Raw genomic sequence first — 27,144 nt, 5'->3', positions numbered from 1 at the left:
AACATAGGCGGTAGAGCCTGGGAACAGCAACAGCACATAACTTCGGTTGTGTCTTAGCAAGAATCTTTGCTGTGTCTCTAGGTTCAAACAGTGCCAGGCCATGGACGAGAAGTCTGAAAATTGATTTCCTCAGTAGGACTTTTAGGGACAGACCTTCACATATATCCCTGCTGCCTAACTTCTCTTTCTCTGCTTCTTGCTTTCATAGGCGAGCGCATTTTAGGAAGTTCTTTTACACATTGCCTTTTCCATTTTTGAATATATCAAAAAGAAAAAAAAAACAGTCAACTGGTCATCAACAGAGGATATCCAGATGAGGGGTGCTTGCTGGCTTTTTTATGCTACCTTCATTAACTCAACCTTATCTAGATTGATATGTAACCTGATGGCCTCAGCAGACACTGTAGAAGGAGTATGAGATTGAGCATCAGCTTGAAATCTTCATACTGGCTTTTTCTGATCTTGGGCATATTAGTTAATTTCCTTAAGTTTCCGTTTCTTCACCTATAAAGTAATATTAGTATCTGACCTTCCGGATTGCTGGAGAATGAAATGAGGAATGATTTTAAAAGGTAATTAGTCTTTATCACTGCCATGTTAATGAGATTCATTTAGGGCTGATTCCGAGATGTGCTTGTGCTCTTATACTTGAGTAACAACAGTTTGACTTGGGTAATATTCCTGTCTTTCTCCATTCATACGCCGTGTTGATTGGTGAAAAAAGTGGTGTTGATCAGGTTGGGCCCAGATCAGCCAGGACAAGGTGTGATGAATACTGATGTGGTCAAAGTAGAATTTCAAATGGTTTTCGTATTATCACTTCTCTTAATCTTGAACAAGTCATTTTTGTCCCTGCAGCAAATACCTCCTTCCCTCTGCTCTGCTTTCCTTTTCCATCTGTCTTCTTTCTTCCTTTGTTCTTAATTTCTTGGGCCAAGGTACTGTCATGACTGTGTACCTGTGATGACTTGGGTTAAGAAATTTTAAACAAGTGGGATCAAGATCCTGAAGCATGTCTTCGAAGAATTGTAACAAGAGATGAAATATGGCTTCATTGGTACCATCCTGAAGACAAAGTACAATCCAAGTAATGGCTACCAAGAGGTAGAAGGAGTCCAGTCAAAGCAAAGCAAGAGTGAACCAGTTAAGAGCAAAGGCCATGGCAAGAGTTTTAGAGGATGCTCAAGGCATGTTGCTTGTTCTATTTCTGGATGGCCAAAGTACAGTAATATCTGCTTATTGTGAGAGTATTTTAAGAAAGTTAGCCAGAACTTTAGCAGAAATACACTAGGGAAAACTTCATCAGACAGTCCTTCTCCTCCATGACAATGCCCCTGGTCATTCCTTTCATCAAAGAAGGGCAATTTTGTGAGAGTTTGAGTGGGAAATCATCAGACATCTACCGTGCAGTCCTGATTTGACTCCTTCTGACTTCTCTTTGTTTCCTAATCTTAAAAAATCTGTAAAGGGCACCCATTCTCCTTCAGTTAATAATGCAAAAAAGACTGCATTGACATGATAAAATTCCAAGGACCCTCAGTTCTTTAGGCATGAAAAAAAAAAAAAAAAAGAAATTTAAAAGACATCAAATGATCCAAGAGGTACTTAGGGTTTGATTTAGGGTACTTAGGCTGTGATTACTGAGAAGGACTTCTTAGACCTGATCTGTATTGGATGAAGTGACCTTCACTTTTTTTTTTTTTTTTTCCAGGAAACTTGGATTTAACTGGCCAGAAGCAGGTATTCAAAGCAGAGAACAATCCCTGGGTGACCCCCATTGCAGACCAGTTCCAGCTTGGCGTGTCCCATGTTTTTGAGTATATCCGTTCTGAGACATACAAATAGTAAGTAGATTCTGATTTTCTGAAATAGTAGACTGTGATTTTATAGTATTTATAATTATGCCTTTAAAAATATTGTGTGACAGTATCCTATTGGTGGCAGTTAACACTTAGCATTTTAAAATGTTTTATTAAAAACTGCATGTCGGCCAAGTGTGGTGTGGCTCACACCTGTAATCCTAGCATTTGGGGAAGTCGAGACTGGAGGATTGCTTGAGCCCAGGAGTTTGAGACCAGCCTGGGCAACATAGCAAGACCCCGTCTCTACAAAAGAAAAAGAAAAAGAAATTATCCAGGCATGGTAGTGCATGCTTGTCATTGTAGCTATTCTGGAGGCTGAGTTGGGAGGATCACTTGAGCCCAGGAGATTGAGGCTGCACAGAGCCGTGGTCATGCCCTGCACTCGAGCCTGGATGAGAGAGCAAGACCCTTTCTGAAAAGAAAAAAACAAAAACAAGAAAAAACAGCATGTGGTCATTGTCTCTCTTTGTAAATTGTTTTTTATTGATATTTTCAACGGGATTTTTACCGATTTTCTTTAGAGAATTTTTGAGGTATTAAATTAGTTGAATATTCATGGCACTAAGGAAATTCACCATTCAGATCAGAACATATTTTTTTTCTTCTGTGACTGCAAAGAATTACAAGTGTTCTGAACAAAATTGTTAAGCAGTTTATTTATAAAATCAGTAGAGAGTACTAGCAATGCGTCATTCTATTACAGAGAAGCTTTTACTCTAGTGAGATGATAATCTCTTAGAGAAAAGGAAAAGGCAGGAGAGGAAGCGGAATCTGCCAGCTTAAAGTCACAACATCAAAATACCTCAAGTCCTCACTGGAGGTGAAAGGAGTCTATGCAAAACTGTCCTAAAAACCTCACCATTCCTGCTTCTTTCTTCCTCCGTGTGTCAAGGTTGAAAGGAATTCTGCCACTTCCACATGCTTCTGTTGTTGTATGTACCATCATTATTTTCCTACCTTATCCCAGCCCCCAGCTGCAAAACAAACTGTCATTTATCAAATACTTGCCTGACCCCAAATGCTGAGATCTAGTATAATTTTAAACATACCCAAAAAAGACAAAAAACATCCCTAGTCAAATGTAATCTGTTTTTGTGTGTGACATCAACTTTTAAAATTTATTTTTTAATTAATTAATTTTTTTTAAGAGACAGGGTCTCACTGTATTGCTGGGCTGGAGTGCAGTGGCATGATCACGGCTCACTGCAACCTCAAGCACCTGGGCTGAGGCAAGCCTTCCACTTCAGCCTTCCAAGTAGCTGGGACTACAGGAGCACACCACCATGCCCAGCTAATTTTTTTTATTTTTTGCAGAGACAGGGTCTCCCTGTGTTGCCCAGGCTGGTCTCAAACTCCTGGTGTCAAGCAATCCTGCTTTCATCTTCCAAAGTGCTGGGATTACAGTCATGAGCCACCATGCCCAGCCTGGCACCAACTTTTGAGAATTTAACATCCCAACTATTGGAAGAAAGCTAGAAGATTGCTAAAGGTCACATTTAGTTAAGAGTTTCTTTTCTTTTTTTTTTTTTTGGTGTCAGAAATATGTCCCACACTCAAGAAAACCCTGTGAATCTGTGCCAGGCCAGTGGGTCGGGATTGATTGGCAGGGCAGAGCCTCTTCCCAGAAATGGCTGGCTGCGTTTCTGTAGTCTTGCAGCCTGAGCGCCATGCTCCTGGTCAGACATTTAGCGCTTGCAGTGGCCATGTTTCCACCAGACAGAAACAGAGAAGACAAGCTGTAAAGAATAATGGCCGGCCTGAGCATGGTGGCTCACACCTGCAACCCCAACACTTTGGGAAGCCAACGCGGGTGGATCACTTGAGGTCAGGAGACTGAGATCAGCCTGGCCAACATGGTGAAACTAAAAATAAAAAAATTAGCCAGGCATGGTGGAGGGGCACCTGTAATCCTAGCTACTCAGGATGCTGAAGCACAAGAATCGCTTGAGCCAGTGAGGCAGAGGTTGCAGTGAGCTGAGATCATGCCACTGCACTCCAGCCTGGGTGACAGAGCAAGATTCCATCCCAAAAAAAAGAAAAAAGAACAATGGCCTTAAAATGAAATACACTAAAATTGCCAAAATGATACCGTATCCTCCTATATAAAAGCAACATAAAGCGTGGTTTAGATTATTTTAGACAATACTATGACACTTACAGTATAAGTCTAAAGACTTACCTTAAGAATCAAATGAGATAGGTATAGGATGTGTATTAATTGTTTCATAAGCCATATAGATATATACAGTTATTACAGATTTAATTTTTTTTAAAAAAAATGAATATAGCTCACCCTTAGAAATTAATTATGAAAATGTGTGAAAATGTAGTCACAAATTAGCAGATGATTGTTTATCTTTTTCCTATGAAATTGTTAATCATTGCTATCATGAATTTTAGATGGGGCTCTAATTTTTTCTTAGTAAACAGGAAGCTATTTAGAGCTTGGTTTGTATGGTATCTTGAAAAAAGTCATTCTGTATATGATAGTATACAGAAAAATGCATGAACAAACTCCTAGCCATCTGGAATTAGTTTATTATTCTGGTTAACAGTTTTTAATTTTCCATAGATCAGTTTAAAATTTACAGAGGATGAGAATACATTTCATATGAAAGTGCTTTTAATTTTAAAAGATTAAATTGTGAGTTTATGGATTTTGTATTACCTCAAAGTAATTATTAGGCAATTAATCACCATTCTGCACTGTTACAGACTATTTTAACTTTATTTGAACGTGGTTAGGATTCTGGATAAATGAGAAGTATCTATAACATAATTGATGTATCTGTTTTTATGTCTGTTATTAGCATCCTATTTTGGGGGGTTGGCTTAGTCTAAGCAGTGTGTCTGCTAACTTTTTCTGTTTCGTTTCCTCATGGAGCCTTGGATTACTTTTTATGCAGTTAAGTCCACATTAAAAAGCTGCAGTAGGCTGGGTGCGGTGGTTCACGCCTATGATCCCAGCACTTTGGGGTGAATTGTGGGGTGATTCACCATGAGGTGGGTGAATCACTTGAGGCCAGGAGTTCAAGGCCAGCCTTGCCAACATGGTGAAACCCCATTTCTACTCAGAATACAAAAATTAGCCAAATGTGGTGGTGGGCACCTGTAATCCCAGCTAATTGGGAGGCTGAGGCAGGAGAATCGCTTGAACCTGGGAGGTGGAGGTTGCAGTGAGTTGAGATAGATGGCGCCACTACACTCCAGCCTGGGTGACATAGTGAAACTGTGTTTCAAAAAAAAAAAAAAGAAGAAGAAGCTTCAGTAAGCGCAGGAGGGCCATTGCCCCCTTTCCACAGGGACCAGCTGGTTCCATAATGGCTGCTTTTAGGGGCATCTACATGATCCTCTGCTGGGAGGTCACAAGGTACATGAGCTGTGCTAGGGCAGGGGCCTGCTGTGAGTTCTCTTCTCTCCTCCTTGGGAAGGAGAAGATGGTTGGTTACTTTGTGTATTTCAGTTTTTTTGTCCTTCTCTCATTCTCCTCAAACATACTAGCCCAAAATATGGACTGTTAGCTGATAAGACAATAAGTCAAACTCTTAGTCATTACAAAAAAATAATAACTGTACAAAAATGCCACTATTGTGTTTCACCAGATTAACACACACTGATTTTCAAAATTAAGGGCCTCCTTTATATGAATAGATCTGTGCTGTATTAAGTATATCCTCATGTAATTAGAACCCAACTCAACTCTTTGAAGCAGCCATTTCATAATTAGGGGATTTTTAGTATCCCATCTGAAAAATATTATGTGAATTAGCAGGTATTTGGCTACTTTTTAAAAAGTTTTACATGTGGCATCCTTCGGGGGAGGCAGTTTATTCATGATACTCATGGTTTTTTTAAAAAAGCAAATTTCACATTCATTGCCTTAGTTTTTGATGTTCTAGTCTAAAACTTATTATAGTTCCTAATTTTCACTTCTTTGTTGTTTAAGCCACATACTTCCCCTTTATTAAAAAGAATCCTTACTTATATATTTATCAGTGTCTGTGTGTTGCGGATGTGTATTTATCTGTCTATCTTTAAACTACCATGAAAGCATACTTTTGGTTTTGGCACTTAAAATGCCTGTGAACCTCCTCCTCCTTCCCCAACCCCAACCCCTTCTTTCTAACCAGTTAACCCATTACCTAAATGAGAGGAATAAAGAACTAAAAAACTTACTGGAATGTTTTCTTTTCATTCACATCCATGATCGGCGTTCACGGTGACCTTCCTCAGAGCACATCCTCAACTTCTTCTGAGTCTAGGGCAGAGGAGATGGATGATCTGATTTGTAGGCTCTAATGGACTCCAAGAGGACACATGGATGCTTGAAACAAAACAATGAATTCAGTGTGTCAGCAGAATTAAAATACTTGGAGATGGCTTAGCTTCATGAAGACGGGAACTTGTTCCATTAAGCAGGAGGGGTGTGGCTGGTAGGATGGTGAGGTATAGTTCTTCAGAGATTGCTCTTTGGAGTAACATTTTGGGCATTAATCACGGCCCCTTCATCATGTCTCAGGTGGAAGCTGCTCTCTGTTCATCTTTCGTGCCTTCCACAGGGGAACGTGTTGGCTGGTGTCATTGAGTTGCCGGTTCACATAAAATGATGTGCTTGGTTGGGTCGTTGAAGCTCACATCCTACATGCTCCATTGTGTTTTTAAACTGTTGCTGAGTTATACAGTTACGTGTTAACTCTTTATTTGATGGTGGTTGTCTCTTCGATCTCTTTTATTTCTTTGAAGCAGAATTATGATGGAATACTCAACACTTAAGTTTCCAGAAGGTAGATTTTTTTTTCTCCCCTAGGAGAGGCAGTCAGGTTGAAGTCAGCACCCTTGACAAGATTCTTTGTGAAAGGGCGTAACTCACACTTTGCACATTTCCATCAAGGAACGTGGATAGCAACTGCAAGCCATTTTAAAAGCTGACAGGTTAACTCTTGTCAACGAATTAACAAAAGAAGAGATTTGACAAATGTTAGGCTGAAAATGCGTCCATTGAAAGAGGTATTTGGCAAACAGGCGTCATCATGAAAACTGCAATTTGCCAAGCATGGCCGTCCTAAAGCCTCATTTCCAGCATGGCATCACTCAAAAGATGCTTCCTTGTCATTCTGCCCGTCTTTTTCACCTTTCTTTTCTCTCTCCGGAAAAGTTCCCCACTCATTTGTTTTTTTGTGTGTTCCGTTTTTTTAACCTTAAATGAAAGACCAGCCATACTATTATTCATATTAGTTAACAGAAACATTTTAACAAAGCAGTCTTTGGTGAATGGTGGGAAACCATGAGATAAAAGCTGAGAATTCCTCTTTATTAGAAATCTAGCCAAGTAAATCATCCTGTTTGATTTATAAGGAAGCATTCTTTTGGCTGTTGGTTATTTTTCACGTTGTTTTACTTGTGGAATTAAAGCTAAGTAATGTTTTATTTTTCTTCTGCACTCTGTGCAAACCTGTTACAAGCTATAATGGACATACACAGGCTTTATTAAACAACTACTATCCTCTAGTGACTGCTGAGTCAGTGGCCTGGAAATTCTTTAAATAACTTCACTGATACAACCGGTCCACCACAAGGCTAGGGCATTTCAAACCTAATAGGTGAGCCCATTCATTTTAAAACAGCCCTTGACTGTAGGAAATTATCTCTAAGAAAAACTTAATAAACATCTCATGAAGTGTAAATGGGTGCATAGAGCTAGCAGATGGTTTTGTCAATATCTTCACAAAGATGGAGGAGAGGGTGAAATTTCCAGGATCTTTCTAGTGGTTAGTAAATTGAGCATAGTGACAATCAGTATGTAGAACAATGTAGACTCTTCTTTTTCATTGCTGTGTCTGAAAATAGCTCAAATTAAGCCACAGAAGAACAATATTTCTGTGTAGTAGACATGAAAATGAAGAACCATTTTTCTTTAAAGCTTTTTTTTTTCTTAGAGACACAGTATCACTTTGTCACCCAGGCTGCAGTGCAGTGGCACCATGATAGCTCACTGCAGCCTTGATCTCCAGGGCTCAAGCAATCCCCCTGCCTCAGCTTCCCTAGTATCTGGGACTACAGGCACACACCACAACGCCTGACTAGTTTTTTATTTTATTTTTTTGTGGAGACGGGGTCTTGCTCTGTTGCCCAAGCTACTCTCAAACCCCTGGCCTCAAGAGATTTTCCTGCCTCAGCCTTACAAAGCGCTGAGATTACAGGCTTGCACCACCGCACCTGGCTTTTAACATAAAGGTAGTTTTTACATTTTACAAGTTGACTGTGTATTCTCTTCCTGGTGATATATGTTTTCTTTATAAGTGCTACATATTTATATTATTTTTTCTTTTTTTGTTTTTTTGAGACGGAGTCTCACTGTGTCGCCGAAGCTGGACTGCAGTGGTGCGATCTGAGCTCACTGCAAGCTCCGCCTCCTGAGTTCACGCCATTCTCCTGCCTCAGCCTCCCGAGAAGCTGGGACTACAGGTGCCTGCCACCACGTCTGGCTAATTTTTTGTATTTTTTTTAGTAGAGACAGGGTTTCACTGTGTTGGCCAGGATGGTCTCGATCTCCTGACCTTGTGATCCGTCCGCCTTGGCCTCCCAAAGTGCTGGGATTACAGGCCTGAGCCACCGCGCCTGGCCTATATTTTCTTTTTTAAAGTTGAAAATGCATTATCACATTTTATCCATAATATGTGACTCAAAGTTTTGGCATGTCTGGACCTATTTGCAAGAAAATATGTTGCATTTAACCAGTATTGCTAAAAAGTATCAGAGAAAAGGGAATCCCATATAATATGTCATATTTGGGTTGTATTGTGTCACATCTCTTATTTCATGTTAACTTCGGTGACAAAATTAGGTAGCCTCACATTTTAAAACACAAAAAACTCCAGAATGTTTATTTTACTGAATAAAAGTAAGCCAATATGTAATATTAACTTTTGAAGGCTGGGTGCAGTGGCTCATGCCTGTAATTCCAGTACTTTGGGAAGGCTAGGCAGGAGGATCACTTGAGCCCAGGGAGTTCAAGACCAGCTTGGACGACATAGTGAGACTTCGTCTGTATCAAAAATGAAAAAAAATTAGCCGGGCATGGTGGCACTTGCCTGTAGTCTCAGCTACTCGGGTGGCTGAGGTGGGGGTATGCCTTGAGCCCAGGAGGTCATGGTTGCAATGAGCCAAGATCACACCACTGCACTCCAGCCTCAGTGACAGACTGAGACCCTGTCTCAAAATAATAATAATTTGATTTTTTGTTTAATTGTTCAACTGTTCCTGTATGTGATCATGAGGTATCAGTTACCCTGCTAAATTGATACCTCCCTCTTTAATATGACAGGAGGAATACAGAGGATGTAAGGAAGAATACATAAGTTCTTACTCTCTTCCAAGTGTTGTGATAGATTGCTTAGTGTATTTTGCATTTAAAGGATTTTTTTTTCTGCCTTGTAACTTGCTTAACACTATTATTCATATATACTTTACAGGTAACTAGTATTTTTCCCTTTTTTGCATTTTCATAATTTATTCAATATATGATGTTTTCACAGGCTTTTGAGGCTTTACTTTTCTGTAATTTTATAGCTCATGCAAAATGGTTCAGTTTTTTAAATGGAAGGTGCTTGTTCCCATTTGATATTTCCAGGACACTTGGATTCTGTGAGTTAAGTTGGGAACTTCCATCCCCTAATCCTATGAAGGTCAAAGGTGAAACTCTACTAGGGCTTAAAAACCAGCTTCAGGAGACTAGCTGTATTCCTGAAGGCATCTAGTAAGACTCCATTTTATACGTGTCCTCCTCTGGAGTGTTTTTCACTGTGAGACGCAATAGATGCAAACAAAGACTTGGAAAATGTACCCTCCCGTATCCACGTTGCTTTCTCCACTACTTCCCTCTGGTCCTCTAATGTGGTCAATCCTCCAGCACTCTGTGCTTGCCTGGGAGCTTTGACTGGGACCTGGTAGGCTCAGGTTTGACCAGTGAAAAAAAACTCTATGCTCCTTGCCTTTTTTACTCAATGCAATTTGCATTTTATTCAATGACTAGTGTACTTGTCTTTGAAGAGTTGTGGATAACTATTAGAGGGGCATAGGGGAAAAAAACTACAGCTGCAACATCAAAGGGAGAAGAGAGATTTATCCTGAACCTTGCACTACAAAAGGCTTTTCCGTAGGACTTTAAAGAGTAAAACTATCTCAGTCTCTCTCTGTGTGTGTCTCTCTCCTCCTATTCCAGTCCCCTTTCCCCTGTTCCCTTCTCCATCCCCCTCGCTTGATTGTTGACTATCAAGCCTGCATTTGGCATGCCTTATACAGCTCCCAAAGTGGAGCATGATACATTACAGTATCAATTTAAGGTAAACAGAATATAGATAATTTGTCTCACTTGACAGAAGGAAAATAAATATCAGCTAGACTCCATCCATACTCCAAAAAACCCAAAATGTGTCAGGTTACGTTCTCTTCAAGAGGAGCTATTCTGAGCTCCTTTTTTTGGATGCTATTCATTTGATATAATCATATTGAACTATTGGATATTGACCTCAATGAAGTGAAATTGGTCAACTCTACATGTTGATTATTAACTCCCAGAATCTTAAAAGTTCAATGCTTGATGCTTTCTCTTCAGCTAAGATGAATTATTGCCTGCATTTGCTGTTTTTATTTGAGAGATAAATTTAAAAGTGGCGCTTTTATAATAAAACAAAACTGTCTGTGGTTTCTAATCTCTACACGGTAATATCTTGTTTTATTACATGCTGGTGTTTTATTGAGCTCTGGTCTCTTATTCTGGCCAGGCATTGTTGGAGGTTTTGTGGGGTTTTTTAAATTGTTAATTTTGGGCATTTAAGGGTTGTTCTGTGTTGTCAGTTATTTTAGATTAAAATGCAAAATGCTATGAAAGGAGTTTCAATCAACTTTATCAGATAAAAAACTTAAATGTGAGTTATGTTCACAGGCATTTATCCATGCCTCAATGTATTCATCAAGCATTAAGGAAATAACTTTCCATATTTTGTTCTACTGTGTTTGCATATTATTTGCTTATAAGACTCTTGATATTTTTAAAAATGTAGTCAAGAAGAAAGTATTATTTTCCACTTTAATAGTTCTCTCTGAGATGCATGAACCAGAGCAACTCCATCTTGAATGGGAGGTGGGTAAAATGAGGCTGAGACCTGCTGGGCTGCATTCCCAGATGGTTAAAGCATTCAAGTCACACGGTGAGATAGGAGGTCAGCACAAAATACAGGTCATAAAGACCTTGCTGATGAAACAGGTTGCAGTAAAGAAGCTGGTCAAATCCACCAAAACCAAGATGACGATGAGAGTAACCTCTGGTCATCCTCACTGCTACCCTCCCATCAGTGCCATGACAGCTTACAAATGCCATGGCAATGTCAGGAAGTTACCCTATATGGTCTAGAAAGGATAGGAATGAATAATCCACCCCTTGTTTAGCATATCATCAAGAAATAACCATAAAAATGGGCAAACAGCAGCCCTTGGGGCTGTTCTGTCTATGGAGTAGCCATTCTTTTATTCCTTTACTTTACTAATAAACTTCCTTTCACTTTACTCTGTGGACTCGCCCTGAATTCTTTCTTGTGTGAGATCCAAGAATTCTCTCTTGGGGTCTGGATCGGTACCCCTTTCCTGTAACAGTTCATTGTTAAATAATCTCATGTGGTTTTGTTTGGTTTTGAGACGGAGTCCCGCCCTGTTGCCCAGGCTGGAGTGCAGTGGTGCGATCTCGGCTCACTGCAACCTTTGCCTCCCAGGTTCAAGCGATTCTCTTGCCTCAGCCTCCCAAGTACCTGGGATTACAGGCACACACTACCATGCCCAGCTAATTTTTTTGTGTTTTTAGTAGAGATGGGGTTTTGCCATGTTGGCCAGACTGGTCCCAAACCCCTGACCTCAGGTGATCACTCACCTCAGCCTCCCAAAGTCCTGGGATTACAAGCATGAGTCACCATACCCGGCCTAAATAATCTCATTTGGAACATATGCAATACTGTCATTGTCAAAATGCACATACTTTATATTCTGTATCCAATTAGGTAATGTCTATTTAGAAATTAAATTATTGAAGTTTCGGTTATTTTTTTATGGCAGGTTAATGAATAAGTACAGTGGCTTTTGGATGTTTCTTTTTCTTTTCCTGGTGACAGCTGATTTTGTCTTTACTATTTGTATTTGTTTGCTTGGGCTGCCGTAACCAAGTACCACAAACGGTGTGGTTTAAAAGCAGAAATTCATTGTCTCATGTTCTAGAGGCTGGAAGTCCCAGATCAAGGTGTCAGCAGGGTTGGTTTTTTCTGAGGGCAGTTAGGGAAGGGTTTGTCTAAGGCCTCTCTCTTTGGCTCTTTTACCCCTGTGCTTCTTCACATCATCATCTTTCTAGGTATCTCTGTCTCTGTGTCCAAAGCTCCCCATTTGACAAGGATATCAGTTATCCGGGGTGAGGGCCCACCCTAATGACTGCATTTTAACTTGATTATCTCCGTAAAAATCCTGTCTCCAAATATGACCATTGAGGACTAAGCTGTGTTTTTTTTGTCTTGCCAAAATTCCTGTTTAGAGAGTTGGGGAGTCATGCCCTACAAACCATAAATTCTTATCAGGTGGGTTTTATTTAACCCTACATATCCTGACTTACTTTCCAATCTGATTCTGGCATAACATTATGTGACAAGAAAATAAAAATCTTTTACCCCAAAACATGTTTCTTTGCCATATTTTGAAATGGCCCTGCAAAGCCATCCTCTGTGGGTGAAAATGTGCATCTGTAAAGAATCTCTACTAGCATAGCTAGATCTTTTTCTTTCACCGCCCTCCCAATCCTGAGGAGATGAACTGAGTGTCTAGCACCTTTTATAGGTCTGAATAGGGAACATTTGTCATCTGTTGTCTCTAAGGACAGCCACTATGACACTTCAAGAATATTGGTCTCCACAATCTTTTATCTTAACCTGAGCATTTGCTTTCTATTAATCCCAGGTCTTAGACAAACTCAACCAATTGTCAACCAGAAAATGTTTAAATTTACCTAAAGCCTGGAAGACCCAGCTTCGAATTGTTCGAAGTTGAACAATTGAATTGAAGTTGAATTGTTGAACTGCCTTTGGACCAAACCAATGTATTTCTCAGATGTATTTGATTGATGTCTCATGCCTTCCTAAAATGCATGAAACCAAGCTGCACCCCAACCACCTTGGGCACATGTTCTCAGGACCTCCTGGGGGCTGTGTCACGACCATGGTCACTCATATTTGGCTTAGAATAAATCTCTCCAAATATTTTACAGAGTTTGTACTCTTTTTGTTGACACCATATTCTGAGGTACTTGGGGTTAGGACTTCAACAAAAAAGTATTTGGTAAATTTGCCATGTAAAATAACCAAAACTTCAATGATAATTTACCCAATCTTGATATAAACACCATCAATTAAAAGTACGTGCATGTCAAAGGTGATAGAATTGTCTGTCTTCCCAATGAGATGATTTAAAAATTAACCATTATAGTGGAAAACAGTATTTTCTGGGCTATTTTTTAATACCATGAGGCTTATAAACACATATGAAATAATATACAAACACAATAGAATGAAATATTTATTGTTACGCAGATGCCCAGAAATGGCATTCAGTTCTTTATGAATTTGTTCCTTCATTTTCCTCTCTTCATCCGTAGCCTCTACACCTTCACAGGGAGGCACATTCTGTTTATGAGCCAATGCGTTTAAGTGGCTAAGTCTTGATCCAAGCCACTACCACAACACACACACACACACACACCCATCCCTCTCTTAAGGCTTGGGTTTCAACATCATGTTATTCTCCAAAAATGCACATTTACCACTGTTTCATTGTAAGGAATGGCAGAGGGGTCTGTTATTGTTAATCTTTTAAGAATGGACCCTGTTAAAACAAAAGCTGCTTCGAATTTGAAGATGCGTTAGGAATGAAAGGTACCTAACAAACCGCCTCTTTGTCCTATTTGGTAGAGAATTCATGAAGGGAGGGTTCCACAGAGCACCAACCCCCATTGTTTCCTTCACTCGTAAGGAGGGCATGTGCGGTGTGGAGGGTCTTTGTGTCTGCGTCATGTGATGGGACCCTCTCCAGTAGGTGTGGAACCTGGGACCTGTGTGGTCCTGTGTGATGGCTGTTGGAGTTTTGTTACAGGAAAGGGGTCCCGATCCAGACCCCAAGAGAGGGTTCTTGGATTTTGCACAAGAAAGATCCAGGGTGAGTCTGCAGTGCAAAGTAAAAGTAAGTTTATTAAGATAGTAAAGTGGTGAAAGAGCAGCTACTCCATAGACAGAGTAGAGTGTTCCCAAAAGTAAGAGGAGGAACGCATGTCCACCCTAGGTAACATGCGTATGTGTGTGTGTGTGTGTGTGTATGTACATATGTGTATATATATGAATGATTTTAAAAGACCATGGGGAGATGTTTTCTGCTACAAGGGTCTCTGATAAAGGATTAATTTTCTTATTTACTATATTTTGCAAGAATCAATATTATCTTTAAAGCAAAATTAGGAATGCCTTTGTTCTCCAGGTATCGGGATATCAGGACACCCCAATTCTGGGTCTGTTTAGTCAACATTATCAGTCTGTTCCCGTAACTATAAGCATCTAGAGGCTAGGAATGCCTAGCTTTCTGGGAGTGCAGCCCAGCAGGTCCCAGCCTCATTTTCCTAGCCCTCACTCAAGATGGAGTCACTCTGGTTTGTACGCCTCTGAGGGTTTTGCCCTATAGAGTGTGGAGTCAGAGATTCCCTGTCCCATCTTGGGACTCTGGTCACCACATCTACAGCCTTCATGATTTTTGTCTCATTTTTCCTACCTTGTCCCAGGAGATCTATGGATTGGTGGGTAGCATCAAGAGGCACAGAATTATCTTCTCATGTAGTTAAAGCTGGCTTGCTTTCTCAGCATGCTGAGAGGGGTATCAAAGATGGAGTGCTTATTTTCCTAGGGTGCACCATGCTGTAAAGACACAGTGACTCTTCCGTGAAACACCAAGGAAAAAGAAGGGGAAATAAGGAATATAGGACTTGTTAGAGGAAAAAGGCTCCAGGTAGAGATGGATTGATTTTTATTCTAAATTTGAACTTTTTAAAATCAAAATAACATTGTTAAAAAACATACAGCACATATATATGGCATATACATAGGACTTATTCTTAGATTACTCATCTTAGAAGTGGCTTCTAGTGTCAGTTTTCTCATGGCAAATGACCTCATCCCACCCACCTCAGCTTCCCTGTCTGCACAGCTCAAGTTTCAAACTAGATCATCTCTGAGGGTCATCCTAGCAATGATTTCTAATCCTCAGTTCTTTATTTTTCCGGGAAACATATTTTATTGACATCAATTCATTATTTTTTTAATTCAGTTTAATTCTTAAATTTGCCTCCGATCTGGATTTACTTTATCAATTTTTTTAAGGCAATAGAAGACAATGATGACCCTGAATACAAATTGTTACAGGAAAATGGATCCAAGATAAAATTACCGGATCAACCTTTCTATTCCATATTTTATGGAATATCTAATAGATGTTTGGCAGTAACTTATTCTTACACATGAATTCCTGACAGTTTCGATTCTTCAGACTTATTAGTCAGTGTAGTCAGCACCAGAGCAATTTTATGAGACTTACCAGTCATCAAAAATTTATTATCAGATAAATCAAAGAAACAACGAGCATCTTAATAGGGTAGAGAAAGTGGCATGTAAAGGATCATTTAAGATGGTGCTTTTTGTCAGTTGTGTGTTATATTTACAACCAGTATCTAAGAACTTACTCATAATTTCATGCAAATAGTCAGCAGGGTTGTAGTTGCTGTCTTAGGTAAACCTTTTCTCTTTTTCTCCAGCAGAATGTTGTGTTTGGTGCAACTATAAGGCTAACACTGTTAAACAGATACACAGTAGGAAGCATCGTTTCCCAATGTTAAGCTTGTAGTATTTATTTTAAAGCAGTATCTCCATTTTCTTCTGGATTTTATTAGAGTTGTCATCCAAAATTAAGAGTTACTGAGCTCAGCCCTTTCCCTTGGGAACAAGGTGCTAAACTTGAGATCTTTGTTTTGTTTTGTTGTTTTGTTTTTTCCTGACATAGTTTGGATATCTGTCCCCACCCAAATCTCATGTTGAAATGAAATCCCCAGTGTTGGAGGTGTTTGGATCAGAGGGGAGATCCCTCATGAATGGCTTTTGCCATCCTCTTGGTGATGAGTGAGCTCTCGCTCTGAGTTCACGCAAGATCTGGTTGTTTAAAAGTGTGTGCCACCTCCCTCCCTCCCCTTCCCTTTCCTCTTGCTCCTGCTTTTGCCACCTGACATGCCTGCACCCCCTTCATCTTCTGCCATGTTTGTAAACTTCCTGAGGTCTCCCTAGAAGCAAGCAGATGCCAGCACTATGCTTCTTGTACAGCCTGAAGAACCATGAGCCAATTAAACTTCTTTTCTGTATAAATTGCCCAGCCTCGGGTATTTATAGCAACGCAAGAATGAACTAACACAGTCCTTGTTTTTTTATTTTTCTTCTTCGTACTATTTTTTTAAACTTGAGCTCTTTGGAATGTCATGGGAAAATGGTATTCAGATTGCCTTTCTTATGTCCAGGCTTCACGTGTACCTTCTGTCATGAGACACAGGCCTGTGTCTGCTGTATTCTTGGCACTGTTTTTGATACCCTGTTAGAGGTGTAATAAGAGATCAGATTTCTTAAAAATCCAGTTTTTGGCTGGGTGCAATGTCTCACACCTGTAATCCCAGCACTTTGGGAGGCGACGGCAGGCAGATCACTTGAGGTTAGGAGTTTGAAACCAGACTGGCCAACATGGTGAAACCCCATGTCTACTAAAAGTACAAAAATTAGCCAGGCATGGTGGTGCACATCTGTAATCCCAGGTACTCCGGAGGCTGAGGCTAGAGAATCGCTTGAACCTGGGAGGCAGAGATTGCAGCGAGCCAAGATTGTGCCGCTGCACTCCAGCCTGGGCAACAGAGTGAGACTCTGTCTTATTAAAAAAAAAAAAAAAAAGACTTGGGTCTTTATTGTGCCAGATGAGGGGAGTTTTTCCATCACCCTATCTTTGCCCTGAGTGTTCCTGCATCATAGTATCCTCTAGGGCAGAAGGATGGTGATGGTGGGCCACGTGGGAGCTGAGCTGGCAATAGAGAGCCTTCAGACAGAGCTGCTGGGAATGGACCCAGAAAGACAAGGCCGGGTTACATCCCAGCAGAGATACAACCTGCTTTCCACCTCACATCCATGTGTGCCGCCTTGTCTGTCTGGAATGCTCTTTCTTCACATCTTTACCTATTGAATGCCCAGTTATTCTTCAAGTCTCAGGTTAAACATCGCTTCCTCAGAGATCTTTTCTTGGAAGGTTTCCCTACTGCCCATCAACTCTAGGCTCCTTTTATCATCTTTCTTTAGGGCCTCTACTATCATTAGTAGTAATTTTAATAATAACAGTAGCTATCACTTACTTCCCAGGTGTCAGACATTATATGCCTTGTATGTACTGTATGTAGGTTTCTCACTCAATATTTATTGGGGTGAATATTTTAGTAGTTAAGTATGTGTTTTTTTCTCCTGTAAGAGACTGAAGTCTTTTTGAAAGCAAGATTCCTTCTTGACTGAGCTTTGAACATGACATCCCCAGTGTCTTACATAACTTCTGACAGGTCACCCTAATTTCTGAAAAGTAAGACCATTCTGGGGTCTGGAGTGTTCCAAGTTATATAGTTCATTGTTTTTGGTGGTAGGTAATAAACAGTACTGGAAACATTAAAATGTGTTCTCAATATCTAATACTCAGTTTAGATTATGTCTTCCCTATGGTACTTCATTATTTTTATAGATCTTTCTTTTTACCACACTACTCTTAAGGTGCAAATGAAACGTTTCTTTAACCAGTAAACTAATTATGTTTGAAAGTAAGACTTTTTTTTTAAATTCAAATCTGAGGGACCTGTGATTCATTTGTCTGCCTTCTCTTTTTCCATTGATGGAGTAGTCCATGGGGCATGTAGAATGTGTGATTGTGCTTGTAAGTGGATGGAATATTCCTGAAGGATAGGCAATAAACTAGTAATGGTGGTTATCTCTAGGGAAAGAAACTGGATGGCAAGAGACAGGGAGGAATGGGCACATCCTCTTCACTCTTTATCCTGTGGTGCATATTGAATGTCCTATTTTTACATGTATTCACTATTGAAAAGATTATTTCTTAAAAAAAGAAAATACTCCCCAGTAGGAAGTTTTTACTTCCCCATGAAGGTATAAAGGAAGAAACCACAAAGAATGTGGCTTTGTAACTGGTTTTTTCTACACTATCTCCTATTTTCATTCATTTGGAGATTGTGTGGAAGTCCTCCTTTTTACTCTCTCTTTGATCAGGTACACTAAAAATTTTCAAGGTGATATCACCTCATAAAATGAGTCCCGAATCTTGGAAAGAGACGATTTGAAAGACAGCTTGAGAGAAGGTTTCTTGCTTAATGCGTGGACCATCCCAATTCTTGGCTGAAGCATTGTGAAATCTTCCACTGTTTATAACACCTGTCAGATAACATTAGGCTTTCCTGTGTTCTTGGAAGAATCTGTGGCGGTCTGTTTTTCCTTGAGAATCAAATGAGAAAAGATGGTCATTCATGAAGACCTAACAAAAGAGAAGAATAAAGAAAAAGCAAGAAAATGAATTTCAATGTTGGGTTTGTTTTGTTTTGTTAGGGGTATTTTCCCACCTAAGACTTTAAGTGAGAGAAAGGCTTTTCTATTTTTGAAAGGGCATGAGGGTTTGAAATAAGGAGGAATGGATCTTGAAAGAATTGATTGTGTCTTAAAGGATGGAAATGCGCTTCGGATTCCTACAGTGAGACAAGGATTTTTTTTTTGTTTCTTCTCTCCTTCATTTTTTTAAGCTGTCAACTAAGATGACGTGTGTGTTTCAGACTGTTTATGTGGGATTATGAGCATGTTTAATCTGTTCTTGTGCATTCCCAATAGAAACTGCGTGAGTGGTGTGATCTTTTAATAGAATGTGTCTTGCAACTAACAAATGTATTTTGGTGCTAAATTCTGGATAATTCCTAAGAAATGTAAATGTTGTCAATAAAAGTTTTTGTTTTGAAATACTTACAATCTTGGAGCTATATTATTTTAAGTTTTCTGAAGACAGTCTCTGCTTCATTTTTCTAAGTTTAGTTGAGACAGGGCAACAAGAAAAAATACTGGCCATAAAGTAAAAATATTCTTTATAAATTTTTGGAACATGGTTAGAAGAGAACTGCAAATGGGGAAACAGCTCCTTGCAGGCCACTGTACGCATGCATGATACAAGATGACTTGGGTTTACTGTGGTTTCAGTACTAAGAGTATTGAGTGGCTTTTACTAGAAAAATTCAGGACCTGCATTATAAAGTCAGCTACTCCCAACTTCCTACCCCCATTTTTATTTTCTTCATGTAGATTAGTGTGTGATACAGTTTGCCTCAATTACACGAAGGAGAGAGAATTGACATTTATTGAGTTCTATGTTCTGCCATGCACATCCAGGCCCTGGTGAGTTCTTTACAGAATTCGTCTCCTGTAGTTTCATGATTTGCCTCTGCTTTCAGATGAGAAAATGGACAGTCACCGTTTAAGTAAAACAACTGGTGACTATGCCAGAAATCAAGTTCTGGCCAATTTAAAAGAATGTTGTCTCATTTTCCATGTTGCTTTGAGTAACATCTGGGAAGAAAATAAGAAAATGTTAAGTTTATGTTGATACCCTCAAAGGGAAGCCGGTGTATGAAGTTTAGCGGAATGTACATGATCATTTGACTTTTCTGATTCTTGAATCAAATTCAGCCTACTACAAGGCCTCATTCTTATACTAGGGTTGCAGGCACATGCGACATTCAAGGGTCCCTAACAGTATTCCTACTGCCAGCTCCTTAGTCCCTCAAGGCTATCTTCCTGCAATTTACCCTGATTCTAATTTAACAACCCCTTATCTGAGTGGTTCTGGTACAACAAGTACAAATCTATCTTTCTGCTAGATACACCCTCTGATTTTGGGATTAGGGATACTCAACCTGTATAACTGCAGCCCACAGTGGATATATAACACACACTTATACAGGTTGAGTATCCCTAATCCAAAAATCCAAAATCTGAAATGCACCATATCTGAAACTTTTTTAGTGCTGACATGACACTCAAAGGAAATGCTCATTGGAACATTTTGGATTTTCAGACTAGAGATACTGCACTGGTAAATAGAGTACAAATATGTCAGTCCAAAAAAATCTGAAATCCAAAACACTTCTGTCCCAAGAATTCTGGATAAAGGATTGATATGGTTTGGCTGTGTCCCACCCAAATCTCATCTTGAATTGTAGCTTCCATAGTCCCCACATGTTGTGGGAGGGACCCAGTGGGAGATAATTGAATCATAGGGGTGGGTTTTTCTCATGTTGTTCTTGTGATAGTGAATAAGTCTCATGAGATCTGATGGTTTTATAAAGGGCAGTTCCCCTGCACACAGTCTCTTGCCTGCCACCATGTAAGATGTGCCTTTGCTCATCCTTCATCTTCTGTCATGATTGTGAAGCCTCCCCAGCCACGCAGAACTGTGAGTCCATTAAACCTCTTTTTCTTCGTAAGAAGTTTAATTTATAAACTACTCTGTCTTGGGTATTTCTTCATAGCAGTATGAAAATGGACTAACACAGGGATCAACCTGTGTTATTTTGTAGTCGGGCTTCAGTCTGTTAATGCATATTAAAGGGTATGACCTTTCTCTAGAATACTTACTAGTACTTGTCTCTTTTGGACTTGAGGATGGACTCCTGGCCTTTCTTGGCTTATCATGTACCAACTGACTGTAATCAGATTGGCCAGGACAGTGTCTACCAAGCTTTCTCCGTGATCCCTTCTTTGTCTTTGCTTTATTAGCTCTAGACTCAGGCTCTAATTCTGTTGCCCATCCAAGAATGAGCTCTTCTCCAGGGAGCTCTTATTCACTAAGTGGAAAATCGTATTAGAATCCAAATCTGAGGCCCAAGAAAGTTTTAGAGCATGGAAGTAGAGGCAGGGTGATGTCAGGTCTGCCAGCTATTTGAATGACAAAGCAGAAAAATTACTTTCTACTCAAAGGAGCATGCGTTCATGTTGATGTTCTCCATTTACTTCTATCTTTTTTACGTTTATTTTGTCCTTACTATATTACCAGAATTTATTAATCCAGTCCCCCTTTGCCAAGCCATACGTACTAACTGAAACCATGTGTTTATGTGAATAGTGATCCCATATTTCCAAATTTTTATTTTCTTTTCTCTTCCTGACACTGGTCTCTAGTGTTCTGGAATTGGCTCCCAAGTGTGTAAGCTCAGGAAGTTCCCCTTGTTACTGTCCACAGAGCAATACCTGCCTGAAAAGAAAAAGAAACAGCGATCTCGCTGTAGGTTTTATACTTAAAAAAAAAAAAAAAAAAAAAAAGCGTGGGCCACTCAGTAGTAGAAAGCCTTAGGTCACCTGATGTCTAGATAGAATACCATTTAATTATGGAACAATAACAGTGACATAGGGAAGACATAACTACAAAACCTTTTGAAGTCTGTTACCTCCTGATTTTCTTGGGCACTAATATTTGTCTTTTAACACTAACAGCTTTACACTTTTTTTTTTTTTTTTTTGGTGACAGAGTCTTGCTCTGTCACCCAGGCTGGAGTGCACTGGTGTAATCTCAGCTCACCGCAACCTCCGCCTCCTGAATTCAAGCGATTCTCATGCCTCAGCCGCCCAAACAGCTGGGGTTACAGGTGTGTACCGCCATGCCTAGCTAATTTTTATTTTTATTTATTTATTTTTGATACAGGGTCTCGCTCTGTCACCCAGGCTGGAGTGTAGTGGCACAATCTCGGCTCACTGCAACCTCCGCCTCCCAGGTTCAAGAGATGCTCCTGCCTCAGCCTCCCGAGCAGCTGGGATTACAGGCATGCACCACCACGCCTGGCTAATCTTTGTATTTTTAGTAGAGACGGGGTTTCACCGTGTTGGCCAGGCTGGTCTCTCAAGTGATCTGCCCACCTCGGCCTCCCAAAGTGCTGGGATTACAGCACCTCACCAGCTTTACACTTATATTCAATTTCTAAATGGCCTTAGGCTTGCTCTCTTATCTCATTCAAGTTTTAGTTCAAATGCCATCTCAACAACACTTTTTCCATATCACTTTATCTAGAGTGGACCCCATCGCCCACCACCCACTCCTGCCTCCAATTTTATCGTCTTTCTTATGCTTTGAATGGAGGCTCCTGCAAGAGTGGGGAGACTTAGTTTTGTACACTGCTCTGTCCTCGGGAGCCTCAGACATTACCTGGCACCTAGTGGACTCTGAATATTCGATAAATGAGAGCTGTTGTTCTTTCAAGCATACTTTGTCACCTGCAGTGTAAACATTTCTGTTAGAGGATTAAAAAAAAAAAAAACCTTCCATGACACGTCCGTGACACATTTTCAGTGTTTCCCTTTTCCTTGTGTCTGAGTTGCTCAGATTTGATATTATTAGTGACACTTCCATCACCACAAATGTTGCTCTGATGTTTCCAAGGCTGCAGCCTTTCCCAACCAGCTATTTCCCATCAAATCTAGTCACTCTTTTTAGCTAGGCTTTGAAAGAAACTCCTGCACACAGAATTTTAAAGGGCATTATCGGGGGCTGGGGGCGGGGGGAACAAAAAAACAGACGCTTTGTTTGACCTGGACTCAGCGCATTTGCCTTATATTTTGTTTTGTTTTTGAGTCAGCCAGGACTCCCATCCCCTAACAGACACCTCTGTGTGTGGGACCTAGATATTGGCTGCTGAGAGCCTCAGGATGCAGGTGTTGCTTTTGTGTTCCATCATGATGGTGTGAAAGAGCCTATAAAAGGTAAATTGGCAGGCTTTGAACTATAGTAATTGCTTGAAAATAAACAGCAGAGGAGAGGGGAGGGGAGGCAGCTCTTCTTCCCAGCCCTTAAAATATGTGCGGGTTACATTGGCAAGTCAGAAAAACTACTTAGAGCCTGATCTCTGAACCTAAGGACCTAGGCAGAAGGGAGCATAGAGTCCCTCAGTCATCGCGCAGTCTTTGGGTGCCAGGGGTCTCCTGATCAGCCCCATTGAGAAGCAGCTGTGTGCTGCAGGAGGCTGTGCCGTTGCTCATCCTTCCACCTGTGTCATTTGAGATGGAGCCTGACCTGTTGAACACGGGGACACCCAGCGACAGTCAGGCATAATCATGTGCTTCAAGAAACATTTGGCTTCTCTCCACACAGAAGAATCCTGTCAAGACACGGCTTCTCCATTTGAGCTTAAATTTTCTCACAGATGGAATTAATTTTCTATATTGCTAAGAAAAATTCTCCCAGTCAAATTCCCATTGTTAATTAAGTGGTGAGGAGAAAATTGGTATTTTGTTTCTTTCTCCTAAAATGTGGAAATAACATGATTTCATTTTAATTATGTATGGCACCAGTAAAAAGAAAAATTTGTAGCTGCTCTGTTTATGTTGGAGCAAATTTCCTGCTTTTGAGAATAAGTGTGGCTGCGTGCTATGCAAAAGAGAAACAGGGACTCCACAGCAGTTGTCAGAACCACAGTGAGTATCACAGCGCTTCTGGTCTCTGAGTCCTACCAGGTACTGGAGATGCATGCTTCTGCCAGTGGGACTTATGGACCCTGAAGAAGCATTTCTATGGGGCCAAAGGACTTCTGAATACCCCCTAAGGAAATGTACAAAAACTATGAAGTGCCTTTTAATGAGAAGCAGGTATAGCCTTGGAGAATAAGCTGGCCCTAGGAGACGTGCTGGATTCTCTTCTACCTGTAGACCAGTGGGTGTAAGCGTGGCCCTGGAAACAGGCTGCCTGGGTTCAAGCCCTACCGTTACCTTTTGCTAGCTTTGTGACATTGGGCCAGATAGATTTGTCTTTCTTTTAACATCTTTATTTAACAACAATTGGCATACAACAGACTACAATTAGGGTGTACAGTTTGATGCATTTGATAAATGTATACATCTGTAAAACAATCAACTTAAGAGAGTGAACAAATTCCTCATTCCCAAGAGTTTTTTTGTGCCCATGTATAAACCATATTTCTCATTTGTGCCTCTCTCTTCTTTTCCCCCATCCCCAGGCAACCACTGACCTACTTTCTGACTGTATGTTTGCATTTTGTAGAGTGTTCGATAAATATAGACATATAATGTGTACTCTATTTAAAAAAAAAAACAACTGGCTCCTTTTATTCAGCATAAGTATTTTGAGAGTCATTCATTCTTGTTCCATGCATCAGTAGTTGATTTCTTTTCATTGCTGATTTGTAGTCCATTGTGTGGATATAACTCAGTTTGTTTATCCTTTTGCCTGCTGATGGACATTAGGCTTATTTCCAGTTAGGGGCTATTAGAAATAAAGCTGCTGTGAGCTTTTGTGTAAAAGTCTTTTGTTGAACATGTGCTGTTGTTTCTCTTGGGTAAACACCTACGAGTGGAATGGGTGGGTCACATGGCAGGTATGGATTTACTTTTTTTTTTTTTTTTTTTTTTTTGAGACAGAGTCTTGCCCTGTCGCCCAGGCTGGAGTGCAGTGGCGTGATCTCAGCTCACTGCAAGCTCCGCCTCCCGGGTTCACGACATTCTCCTGCCTCAGCCTCCCCAGTAGCTGGGACTACAAGCACCCACCACCACGCCTGGCTAATTGTTGTTTTTTTTTTTTTTTTTTTTTTTGTATTTTTAGTACAGACAGGGTTTCACCATGTTAGCCAGGATGGTCTCAGTCTCCTGACCTCATGATCCTCCCCGCTCAGCCTCCTAAAGTGTTGGGATTACAGGCATGAGCCACCGTGCCCAGCCGGATTTACCTTTTTAAGTAACTGCAAAACTGTAAAATAAGATAATCCTGGATTATCTCATATACAATTTCTCACTTAAAAGCCTTTGAGCCAGCCGGGCATGGTGGCTCACGCCTGTAATCCCAGCACTTTGGGAGGCTGAGGGGGGTCAAACACAAGGTTAAGAGATTGAGACCATCCTGGACAACATGGTGAAACCCCATCTCTACTAAAAAAAAAAAATACAAAAATTAGCTGGGCGTGGTGGTGCATGCCTGTAGCCCCAGCTGCTTGGGAGGCTGTGGCAGGAGAATTGCTCAAACCCGGGAGGCAGAGGTTGCAGTGAGCCAAGATCATGCCACTGCCCTCCAGCCTTGCAACAGAGGGAGACCCATCTCAAAAAAAAAGAAAAAAAAAAAAAAAAAAACCTTTGAGCCAGGTGTGGTGGTATGCGCATGTAGTCCCAGTTACTTGGGAAGCTGAAGTGGGAGGATCGCTTGAGCCCAGGAGATCAAGGATACAGTGAACTCTGATCATACCACTGTACTCCAGCCTGGACAACAGAACAAGACCCTGCCTCAAAACAAAAACAAAACAACCCCGTTTGGGGCCTTTGAGGAAATGACTAATTGCAGGTCCCTATCAGGAGAATGTAGAACAAAACCTCAAACATCTTACCAATCCAGAAAGCAAGGGAGCTATCAAACATTGTCAAAAGATCACACCTGTAATCCCAGCTCTTTGGGAGGACAAGGCAGGAGGATCACTTGAACCCAGGAGTTCCAAGACTAGCCTGGACAACATAGTGTGACCCTGTTTCTACCACATTTTCTTAACCCAGCCCACCATTGATGGGCACCTAGGTTGATTCCATGTCTTTGCAATTGTGAATAGTGCCGTGATGAACATAGGAGTAGGTGTAAATTGTTCTACCACAAGGTTCTTTCATTTCAGTCATTTCAGGAGCTTTAAAAGGGTTCTGGCTGGGTGTGGTAGCTCATGCCTGTAATCCCAGTATTTTGGGAAGCCAAGGCGGGTGGATCACCTGAGGTCAGGAGTTCAAGACCAGCCTGACCAACGTGGTGAATGAAACCCCTTCTCTACTAAAAATACAAAAAATTAGACAGGTGTGGTCATGGGCCCCTGTAATCCCAGCTACTAGGGAGGCTGGAGCAGGAGAATCACTTGAACCTGGGAGGTGGAGGTTGCAGTGAGTCAAGATTGTTTCATTGGACTCCAGCCTCGGTGACAAGAACAAGACTCAGGCTTAAAAAAAGAGGTTCGGTGGCGCTGTCCATGGTGCTGACCAGTACTGACCAAGGGAACGCCAGAAGAAAAAGAGGCAAAGCAGGGAGCGTGAAAGATGAGTTTGGTCTTATGTACACTAAATTTGAGGTTTTGGGAGACCCTTAAGTGGACAGATATCTAGTCGAGAAGGTTTTATGGGCTTGGAATTCAGGAAGCAAGTTTAGACTGGAGGTAGAACTTATCTTCCTGTGGCCAAGTCCTCCCAGAACCCCTGCTTTGATTAGTTACCAGCGTGGCAACCCCTCATTATGGTGCAGCCCAGAACACTGCAGCAACAGAATATTCTAGCTTCAGGGCCTTTTGCTTTGAAGAGGTAGGATCTCAGTTTATCAATTCATGTCTGTGGGTATGCATTGCTAGCTGCTTTGAGGAGTTTTGTTTATCAGATGAGTGGCCATATCTTGGATCTTACCATGGAATAAAAAGGAGTCTTTAGCACGTACAATTATGTAGCGAGCTCAGTGAACACTGTCGAAATCTATCTCTTTTCATTTTAGGCACCAAGCCAACTTTGCTAGCCCCTGTGCTTTCTTCTGTAATTTAAAATGTTCTACATTTTTCCTCCTTAGTTATTCTCCAGCATAAGCAATGGGAAGTAGACAATTCACCTGGTCAGCTTAGAAAACAACTTACTGAATTGATTTGCACTACATGGGCCTGAGTAGAAACTTTATCTAGATCTTAGTTTTATAATTTGGGGGAAAAAATGGACCTAGACACCATTTGTGAGAGACCACAGTTTCTATGAACTCCTCTTAATCAGTCTATAAGGTAAGAAAGACATACTATATCCTATTAAATACCAGCACTTTTGCCTTCTTGTTCTGACTTTGGGCATGTAAGTATGAATAAAGAAGAGAAGATGAATTTACGATAGCAAAGACATGGAATCAACCCAAATGCCCATCAGTGATAGACTGGATAAAGAAAATACACCATGGAATACTACGCAACCATAATATAGGAATGAGATCATGTCCTTTGCAGGGACACGGATGGAGCTGGAAGCCATTATCCTCAGCAAACTAACAGAGGAACAGAAAACCAAACACCACATGTTCTCATTTGTAAGTGGGAGCCAAACAATGAGAATAT

General features: G+C 40.6%; 1 protein-coding gene across 2 annotated transcripts in view; it reads left to right on the top strand.

Annotated features, from left to right (window-relative positions):
* The window catches only part of RSU1 (Ras suppressor protein 1), a 221,536-nt gene that overhangs the window by 119,858 nt on the left and 74,534 nt on the right, over positions 1 to 27,144 (top strand). For both annotated transcript variants that reach the window (XM_009245150.3, NM_001132720.1), the window contains 1 exon segment: positions 1,712 to 1,844. In XM_009245150.3, the coding sequence (XP_009243425.1) occupies positions 1,712 to 1,844 (133 nt within the window).

This window comes from Pongo abelii, chromosome 8, assembly GCF_028885655.2.
Source record: "Pongo abelii isolate AG06213 chromosome 8, NHGRI_mPonAbe1-v2.0_pri, whole genome shotgun sequence".
In the NCBI taxonomy this organism is placed as follows: domain Eukaryota; kingdom Metazoa; phylum Chordata; class Mammalia; order Primates; family Hominidae; genus Pongo; species Pongo abelii.
Note: the sequence above shows the minus strand (reverse complement) of the source record. Positions and strands in the feature narration are given on the sequence as shown.